At 48.3% G+C, this 10,530-nt stretch overlaps 1 protein-coding gene across 1 annotated transcript; it reads right to left on the minus strand.

Annotated features, from left to right (window-relative positions):
* Positions 1–1,194: 1,194 nt before the first annotated feature.
* On the minus strand, positions 1,195–10,530 carry LOC137146226 (acyl-coenzyme A amino acid N-acyltransferase 1-like). The gene is given in 5 exon segments (XM_067537425.1): positions 1,195–2,126; positions 2,129–2,405; positions 3,839–4,041; positions 8,092–8,588; positions 10,231–10,530. Coding segments are annotated over 4 exon segments (1,260 nt in total). The 5' UTR covers positions 8,555–8,588; positions 10,231–10,530; the 3' UTR covers positions 1,195–1,809.

Below are 10,530 nucleotides of genomic sequence, written 5' to 3' on the forward strand. Positions count from 1 at the left end.
CCTGGCACTCTGTTTTCAGTTAGGGCTTCGATGAACCTAAGAATAACTGGCACAGACCATAACAGCTGAGTCTGCATTTTTTTTGTGTAAATCAGACCATACAGTTTTTAACAAACCTACTATTTTACAGTTTGCACAGTATTGTTAAAAATAAACTAAGGGGAAACCATGTACAACAAACAGAGCCAGAGCAACAATTTCACTTTGCGGGGACTTTTCCTTTGTTCCTAGGGTTTTCCTGCCTCTTATTTTCTAGCATGGTGATAACTGATGTATGTCTCCTTTAAGGAATGGAACCTCTCTCTGTACTTTCACTGGAATGTTTACCTGACTCTTCCAAGTTGATTCTTCTTGGCTTTTTTGTATTTTTTTCCCCCCAAAACAGATGAAAAAAAAAATCACACAAAAATTGAATCCAGGGTTCTGTGATTTGTTTTTTGTCTACACTAGTTTCCACTGGTGAATGGCAGGTGTTATGGATTCAAAAACTCCTAGTGTAGACAAGGCCTAGGTGGACTCCAGCATAGTTTAATGGTGCAGCAGCATGTCAGAAAGAAAAATCCTTATGTCTACTTCTCAGGGAAATGATATTCCACTGCCAGTGACTTGAAAGACTAGGAAATCTGGGCCAAGTTTCAAGTGAATCCTGTCAAGGGCTGGTTTGGACAGGTGGTAACTATGTACATGTAGCAAGGGGGTATGGCCTCCCTCGGACCGAGACTGACAAGGAGGGATGGCCACACACTCCCTGGTGGGCGGAGCCAGGAAGGCCATGCCCACCAATCCGGAAGCAGAGAGGTGGGACAGGAAGTATAAAGAGTGGGCCCTGCAGCTGCAACAGTGAAGTTTGGTTGGGAAACTGGTGCTGGAGGAGAAGGGCGTCTCCTGCCTGCTGCTGGAGTGGGAGCCCGGCAAGGACTCCAGCCACACCGAGGACTCACCTGACCTGCCTGAGTTGCTCGACTACCCAGACGCTGAGGAGCTGCTGGGACTGCCACAGGCGACATACCCCGAGGAGGCCGATGGCAACCCTTGGAAGCAGGTACACTGTAAAGGGGGTAGAGGAAGTAGCCCAGGGGTAGCTGACCACAGACTCACCCCTGCTTGGGAACCCTAGATGGTGTTTGGGTGCGCATCTCCAGCCTGGGAGATTATTTGCCTCGGCCTGCCTGCGGACCTGAGGTCGTAGACTGTTTATTTGCCCACCCTGTCTGAGGGCTGAGCCCTTTGACTGCTTACCTCCCCCTCCCCCCCGTGCTGCCTAGAGATAGCTAACTTGCTGCCTTAAGCTTGCCCACACAGGTGCGACAGCGAGGGGGTGAGGCCTTCCTCACAGACTGATGAGGTAACGGCCACGCACTCCTACACACATCACAGTAGACCTGCAAGGTTTCAGTACTTTCCCTTAAAATCTGGGGTTTTCTTGAAGCAAAAGCTGAAGGATTGGACCTGCTGGGAAAAAAACGGCGGAAATTTTGCATTGAAACTCTGCAGAAAGAAGCCACCACCAGATTCCCATTCATAGGATGAGTGCTATGTTTATTCTAGCTAGACATGTGCACACGTCTGTCATCTACTAGATCAAATCAGTCCTGTTTGTGCATTTGTGGTTCCCGCCTGCTATTGGCTCCAGGACTACAAAAGAGGATGGAAGCGTTGAAGTGGTGGGAAATGCACCCACTCATTCCCCAAGGGGATATCTCTCTCTTTCAGTTGATACCTAAGTGCTCACAGTTTGTTCCAGTATTTCTTGATCAGGTTTGGGAGGGCATGAGCCACAGAAACTCTTCGGTCCAGGCCTCCCTGTCTTCAGAGTTTGCTGCATCCTGTTGGGCAGAGGTGGTGCCAAAGGAATCTTTGGATCTCTCTCCAAGAATGCTCTTGTGCTGCGGCATGTGGCTGGGCTTCACCTCCCCACATCAAAGGGAGGACGAAAAAGGGGCTCCATGAGCAGGGGCAGAATGGGGACCCTGGGGGCTCTATCAGGTGCCCTGCACCTGGATAAGACAGCAAGGTGCAGTGCGTTCTTCCATGCCTCCTCATCCTCTCCATCGCTTCCTCAGCATATGCTTTGCTGTTGTAGTTCTCGTCGCTTTCTCCCACAATGAAGAGGATCTGGCCCTGGCCTTTTCTATAGGGATGATGCTGCCTTGATTTGCCTCTGCTTGAGTGTCCCCAATGACACCAGCGAAAGAGATCATCCTCAGGGGTGTGAACTGGATATACTCAAGCTTGTAAGGTATTGGACTGATGTGGAGATCGCGGTAGCGGAGCTCAATCCCATGGATGGCATTGGTCCCGTTAATGCAAACCGTGGCTGCAATTTGTGGTAGAAACGTTGCCATGGCCAGTGCAATCTCAGCTCCTTTGCAGATTGCAACCACACCAACTCCTGCCCCACCCACCTGAAAACACACCATAAAATACATTAAACATTAATTTAATGTCCAGCCTTTGTGCATTTATTCTGCCCTTTGATGATTCCTGGTCTCTGATCAAGTGGCACAAGAGGGACAGGCTGAGCATATTAAGCATGTCCATCACCAAGATAACTGGACTTTCACTAGTAAGTCAAGATAACATAAGCATCCAACTGACATAAGTTTGAAAGGTGGATACACACAGTTTTGCCCTTAAATTATGCAAGGCAAAGACCAAGATGGGAAATGGAGACTGTATGCAAATATTCAGATTTCCACATGCAATTGTGGCATTTGTGCAATTAAATTAGGCACATGAAATTCGAAGTATTAACTACAAATGTCCATCTGGCTAACTCCATCTCCAGAACTATATATCCTGTTCCCATATTTTCCAGTTTAAATGTGGCTGTTATAATTACCTTTGAAATTAGCTCTCTGCCTTCCCACCACCCTTTTTTACTTCTGTTGCATACATGCATTTTAATAGCTGAATAGACATTTGAGCTAGCAGGCTGCAGGCTTGACCTAGTGATTTTAACCTTGCTGAGCAATATGGGAGAAGAGAACAGGTGTGCACCCCTAGATTCGGCATCATTCAGAAGAGACATTCAGATGAGGTCCCATCTAATCCATCTCACATGGAAATCCCATTGCATTTTTTTTCCCCAATAAAAGGTAATTAAAACTTTGCTGTCTTGACCCTGTTGCCTTGCTCACTAACAAGGTCTAGTGCCTATCACTGGGTGAGACTCAAATGATAGGACATGTCCTCTTTGAATGCAGAGCTTGTTTTCCTACAGACCCAAGAGCAGAGAAGACAGTGGTCTATGCAGAAGGCCAAAGATAAGATGACGTTTGGAACGCCTCTCTGAGCAAACTCAACAGGAGGAGAACAAAACTTGCAGTTGGTCATATTTGCAGCAGGTGAGACAGTGGGGAAGGAAAAGAAAAGTTGTGGTCTTAACTCAGGTTAGCGAACCAACATTAGGTAACATGAGTTAAAGTAGCAGTGACGACACAGCGGTTCATCTTTTGACTCAGGCTAGCAGTGCATGTTAAAGCCTATAAGGGCGAATGGGGCTAACCTGAGTTAAAAACTGCATTGCTGTGTCCTCACTGCTATTTTAACCTGGGTTAGCTAACCCGAGTTAAAAACACACCATTTTTTTTTTGCAGCTATACTCTTAGACACACAAGCTGCACTTTGCAGCGGTTTGCTGGCTTTCTTCAGCAGTGGTTGGGTTAGGGATAGAGTGACCAGATGGCTCAATTTTATAGGGACAGTCCCAATATTTGGGGCTTTGTCTTATATAGGCGCCTATTACCTCCCTCCCTGTCCCGATTTTTCACACTAGCTATCTGGTCACTCTACTTAGAGAGAAGAGACAGAGAACTTATCTGTGAGCAGAAAGTACCTTAGGATGGCTCAAGAGCATGTTGACAGCTTCCTCAAAATATTCCAAATCCACTTCACCTAGAAAACTGGGTAGGTCTTCATAAGCAAAGTAAGCTAGGGCCAGTGCAGCAAAGCCACGACTAGCAAGGAGGCTGGCTCGGAATTCAATGAGTCCACCAACGCCACCAAACAAGTCTATCAGCCCTGGGAAAGGACCTTCTCCTGAGGAGAACAAGGAAGAGGAAATGAGTGAAAAGCCGAGAGAGAAACAAGGAAAGGGAAGGATGGAATCAGCGTCAAAATGGCTAGAATTGGAATCGTTGCTAGCCATTGAAGCCAACCTTTCTTGTTCTTACCGCTCAGAGCCTGCTCCTGGGAGCAGAGCAGAATTCTGGTAGCTGCTTTTCTACTTTTAGATGAATCATGTAGAAAGCTAGTACAACAGCTGCGCGTATTACTCTGAAGTGGAACCCACCTGAGATGGTGTGACCCTAAAGACTGGCACACTGGCATGTAAAAGTAAATCCAGGCAGGTCTGACAAACGCATCACCCACAATACACGGTTGTCAGAATAGTTATTGCTGGTCACAAATATCATTGCCTCATGTATGTATGGTTAGCATGTGAAGGGTTATGTAGGTATGCTGGAAATATGGTACTATGACGCTATGTTTAGACCAAGCAATCCAAGTAGGGCTGATAAACAGGTTTGTCCTTTGCTTCAGACAAACATACATGTATATGCCTGTCTGCCGGGCTCAAGCTTTGTAAGCCAGAGACAATGAAAGTGCACTTGCATTTAAAGCAAACAAAGTAATCAGTCCAACAGAGCCAAGAGGATAAAAAAAGACCCCAAAGAACAAGCAGACGAAGAAGAACTTTATCTAGGGATACACTTCACAAGAATATATTTCAAAAGTTTACTGGACTGTAAGAAGAAGGGGAGAGACCCCCAGTAATCCATCACTTAGGGGACAGCACCCTCAAAGCCTCCTGCCGGAAGGCTGGGTGTGTTAATAACTTTATGTAAGTGAGAAAGCTGTTAAGGCAAAGACCATAGCTTGCTAAAGTTAAAGTTAAGTTTTAGACACTAGAAAGCATGTTTTATTTTATTTTGTTTGTAACCATGTTGTGTTTCTGTTAGTTCTGCTTAGTGTCACTTAAATCTCTATCCTTTATTAATAAACATAAGCTTACTTTTACTGTAAACCATCTCAGTGTTGTGTGTTAAGGTAAGGAGTGTGTATTCAGCTGAGCAAATAGGCTGATTTGTGTAGTATCTCTCTGGAGCTGGCAGACTTAACTTCTGTGAGTGCCTAGTGAGATGGACGGGATACTGCAGGAAGCTGTCTCTGGGGAAGTCAGGAACTGGGGTTCACTGAATGTTACCTGCAGGGTTCGGTGTAGACTGGCAGAGTCTCGAGGAGTTTGCTGGTGAGGCAGACAGATGGGTGTGGCAGGTTGCTGATACATGGTTTTAGCTCCAGCAAAGCTCTCCCTTGTCAGCAGGGGGTAACTCGGTGGTTTACGGTTTGGGGCATTCCAAGCAAAGTGTCAAAGGTGGAAATTAGTTCCATGCTATGCGCCCATCCAAACGGTTCTAACTGGTCTGAACAGGGATCTCTGCGGTCAGAGCATGGGAACGTATGTAACTGAACAGCCTTCATCCTCAGTAGCTCTGTTTTTCTCAACTCACTGCCCCATGTCAGTCTGAATGAAACAGACCTAAATCGCACTGTCAATTTTTTTAAATAGAATATATCAGTCCTTTAGCTATTAAAGAGTTATTTTAGACTTTCCCTAAATTGTATCAATCCAGTCTAGGAGATCCTGTTTGTCTACAGATAAAAAGCCATCCATGCAGTCTCTGCTAGCTGCTTGTAGGAAAGTGCAGTGGCCTTCCTCAGAGCCTGGGCCCGAGGAAGGGCTGCAATGACCAGGCCGGACAGGAACGGGTCCAGCAGCCCAGTCTGCCCGGCAACAAAGGAGCTGGACAGTGATAGGTCCGGCAGGCCAGCCAGCCCAGGAACAGAGGGGCGGAGCTTCCGCCGGGGCAGGAAGTATAAATGACAGGCCCTGCAGCTCAGTTGGCGGGAGGCTGCCGTTGGAGCAGGCATGCTGCCCTGCTGAGTTGCAGCGTAGGCCTGACCCCAGCCAGGCAGCCGCCCCGAGCGAGTGCCTCCCAGAGCAGAGGCACCTGGAATGGCCCGACCTACCAGGCCCCAGGGACTGGACTGGACTGGGCCTCTGGGCCCCAGGGACTGGGCCAAGCCCCCTGAGACTCCTGGGTGGGAGATACCCTCAGAGGCCAGCCCTGACCTGGAGGAGCTGCCTGATGCCGAGCCCCAGGAGCCTTGTGACCTGGAGGAACTGCCCTCTGCAGAGGAGATCTCCGACTTGCCACCGGTTGACAAGGAGGGACTGGTGAGCCTGCCGCAGGTCAAGTACCCCAGCGAGCCTGAGGACCCGGAGGATACAGGTACCTGGGGACAAGGGGAGGAAGTGACCCAGGGACAGCCATAGCCAGTGGCTGAGTCAGGGGCAAGACCCCGTCGGCGTGTTGCGGCGGGAGACCCGCCGACTCAGTGGCAAACAGCTTTGCCACTGCTAGGGCCCTGGGCTGGGATGCAGTGGAGACGGGTGGGCCTGCGTCCCCCTCCCCTATCCCCTAGCCACCCCGGGAGAACATGCTCTCTCCTGCCACTACAGACAGCGGACTCGCTGCCTACCTCGCCCTGCCTAAGGGCCAGAGGCTACAAACTGCTTACCGGGCTCAGCTCCATCTGGGGGTTGGAGACCATAGACTGCTACCTGCCTGAGGGCCGGAGGCAACAGACTGCTTGTCGGTCTCACCCTGCCTGAGGGTTGGAGACCCTAGACCAGGGGTGTCAAACTCGCTGATGGTGATGGGCCAAATGCTCACAAACTGCACTTCACAGGGGCCATGCAATACCATCCGCCAAAAAATTCAGGCCATCTTCCCCTTTTCGGCGGCGCAGCATCAGACCTTTTCGGTGGCGGGATTTTGCGAGGGACCGTGTTGCCGGACTGAGTGCATTGCTGCTTTAAGGGATTTCACGGACTTTAAACCGGCAATGCCATTGGCAGAGAAATCTCTGGAAGTGCCAATGCCCTCACTTTGGGCGGCAGCACGTCTCAAAAAAACTGGCCTGACACGGGCTGGATCAAAAAGAAACCGTCCCTGCCCCCAAGAGGTTACAATCTAGAGAGTAGAGGTTCTCTCAGCAGGCTATATACACTTAGGGAGGGATGGGGGATCAGAGGATGGAAATGAAGGAAGTGGAAGCAAATTAAGGAAGCCCCTGAACATGATTTGTCTAGTTATGTGGAAAGGACTTGCCCCCCTGAAATGTTTGAGGACAGATCTTTGAAGGAGAAGAGCCCTAAGTGGATTCCTGTGGTTCCCTAGACTAGACTGTAAATATTCCTAATTTTAGACCATGAACTCAAAAATGACCCCTTACATAGCTCCTTCATAAAGCTGGGTGACTGCACTTCACAACCACCCAACCCCCTATGCTCACCACACATGCACACACACAGGTAGGCATGTGCAAACAGATCATTGTTTTTCCATATGGACAGTATAACAGCCTTGGCGTCTCCAATTGGTACAGAGAGCTCGGTTACTAAGATGAAAAAAGCTCTGCATTGCGGCTCCTGGGAATTGGGGCATGTACCTTACATAGAAAGATGATGCAGATGAGAAAGAGGTGGAGCACAGAGGAGAGAAGATGGAGATACCAGAAATGAATGGAATAGGGTGAAACAGCAAGGAAAATGTGAATATTCATTTGAATGAATGGGCTTTGGTGTGTGTGTGTGTGTGTGTGTGTGTGTTTGCATTGCACAGCTTTTGGAGCTTACTAGCAGGAATGTGTGTGGAAACAGCAAATAGTAAGCCACTACTGGAGGAGAGTCACTGAAAGTGATTCTGAACTCATCAATATGAGTATTCTCAATGGAAACCTAATCCTGAAAGTCATGCTCATCCAAACAGGAAGCAAAATCACCCCCATGTGACCCATCAAGCCAGTCATAATTAATCTACGCAGCTGAGAATTTTGCACACTCACACCAAACTATGAACAATCTTCAGGCCAAGAATTCGTCTCGAAATTATTTGGCAAACACATTGGAGAAGATTGCAATCTGCTGGTAGACAATTCATTAACAGAAAAGCTGCCTTTGCTGAATAAAGTCATTACTTATTCCCAGCTCTAGGACAGAGGAGAAGGTGATTCTCTCACCTGAAGGGAGGAAGAGAGCTCCACGGACTCTGCTGCCCCTGATCTGGATCCGTTGTACTCCGGGTGCCACATACCATCTCTCCACAGTCTGGCTGGCTAAGGGCTGATCGTGGGGTGAGGAAAACAAATGAATTGAGTCGAACAAATCCAGGCGGACCCGGAAAGGACTCCGCATAACATCCTGCTTCATCAGCCTATGGAATGGCTTCTCCGGCTTCAGGCACTGGAGCAGACCCATGGGCTGCACGCCAGTGTAATCCCCTCCCGTGGCAGCAGCCTGCTCCAGATCCACCTCACCAGCCTTATCTGAGCAGTAGAATGCTCTTGAGGAGAAGAGCAGCCCTTTTTCATTGGTCAGAGAGGCTTGGAGGGTCACCAGCTGGAAGGGGGGCAAGCCCGAGACCTGGATTTTCAGTGGTTCGTCAGCAAGGGATTTCTTCGGGGTGACCGTGAGCCTGATCATTGCTAAACCAGGGGTTGCCGATAGTCCTCAGGTACTTGGGAAACGAGGAGAGACGAGAGAATGAAATTTAGGAATACCAAATGCCTAAACTACAGTGGGCTGCAATAGGAGGTAGGAATGGGAGATTCCTATTAAGTCAGGCCATCTAGCCCCATCACCTGCTAATAATTCGTCTTGCTCACAACAAATGCAATCACAATGGTATGAATACTTCTGCACCACAAGAAGCACAGGGGTGTGTGGATAGGTGATGTGCTAGGAGGTTTCAGCAGCATCACTGAATCAAAGGTCTGAGTGCGGGTCACGGTTCAGAGAAACCCAGGAAAAAACATAGAACAGCTCAACTGATTGTGGGGATTCGGGTTTCTGGATCCCACCGGGATTGTCAATCACAGAACAAGGAGCTCATCTGCCAGTTCTTCTACTGCAACCTTCACACTCAGCTAAGATGCAGTGATGTGCTGGAGGTTCAAGGACCACATTTTCTAGGGAGTGAGGGAGAAAGTGTTGAGATCCCCATGGGTGGAGCCAGCTTTGGTTTGAAACTTGTTTCTCCCTTCTTTCAGTCTGTTACAGCACCTAGACAAGTTAGGGCTTGATGCTCTGTAAATACCTAAAACAGAGCGAGTCAGAGGCCAGGCTCATCTCTAGCTGATTTGATGCCCAAAATATTCAACTTGACTTGTGTCAACTGGTTCTCTTTGCTTTTTCTTTTTTATTAGTCCTTGATTGCCCCACTATAGCGACAGCTAGCTATGAAGTATAGCTCACTGGACAGAAATCGTGATAATACTTTGCACTTCTATAGCATTTTCTGTCCCAGGGCCTCAGAGCATTTGACAAGCATTCAGGCAGTTAGCCTCAGTACCTCTGCGGGACAGAGAACTATTTACTCTAGAGCTGTTTACTTTAGTACTAGAGGTGCTGGTGCAAAGTGCTATCTTTGTGTTCTCATCCTCCACGGTGTCCTCTGCTAGAATGCACTGCCACATGCTAGAAACAAGGGCTCATTTTCCAAATCCATCCACATTTAGCAAAAAAATTAACATTTCCAGTTCTACAGTGTGACTTACATTTGAGGCACAGAGCGCTCAAATGACATGCTTAAAGTCACACAGCAAGTCAGGATCAGAGCCAAGATTACTTCCAAGCTGCCCTGACTCCTAGATCCATGCTTGGTATTAGTGAGGCTGGAGCCTCCTGTTTTGGGAATGTGGAACTTTGCCCTTACTCAGCAATGTGTCAGTTACATAGAGACATTCTCCCTTAAATATGTGGAGACAGACACACTCACAAAGACATTTCCTGAGTATATCCCTGACTTCACGTAGGCTCACACACTTACACACAATCCATACAGGCTCACAAGCACACCGCTCTCACACTAAACTCCTGTCACAGCTTCTTTCACCTCATTTCTCTTCCCTTATTCTGGCACTGGGATGCAAGAAAGGAAGATTAGCCCCCTCCAAATGTAAGAACAGATTTTTACACGTATTTAGGCACGTGAAGATGCAGCTATCATTGAAAACAATGGGAGTTAGGCACCTGTTGAGAGTTCCAAAAGCTCCCAAGTGCCTGTCTGCATCTTTACCTGTGTACATAGCTTTTAACATCTGGCCCTTAGGGCCCCAGCATTCAGCAGTTTTGCACTAGTCTTTGAGCCCAGCTCCTACCTGCGCTCTCTAAAGAGCTGTGACTCCTCTGTTCCCAAGTCTGATTGCAAATCTCATTGCAAATTAGTCCCAGCCAGCTTTCCCGTAGCTTGCTGCAGAGCTGCCGTGAAGAGAGGTTGAGAAATAACAATGCAGAAAGCGCTTTGCCCCTAAGGAGTGGCAGTTTGGCTGAATTCATCTCAGAGCCAGATCCCATAAGCAACTCCTCCTACTTTAAAAGGGGAGAGGCTGGCTGGACCAATGGATCCCATCTCCTCCCCTTCTTTCCCACTCTCCCCTCCTCATCTCTCTCCTAATCAG

This window comes from Emydura macquarii, unplaced genomic scaffold (genome assembly GCF_026122565.2).
Source record: "Emydura macquarii macquarii isolate MOO-44397 ecotype Brisbane River unplaced genomic scaffold, CSIRO-AGI_Emac_v2 contig_428, whole genome shotgun sequence".
NCBI classification, from domain to species: Eukaryota; Metazoa; Chordata; order Testudines; family Chelidae; genus Emydura; species Emydura macquarii.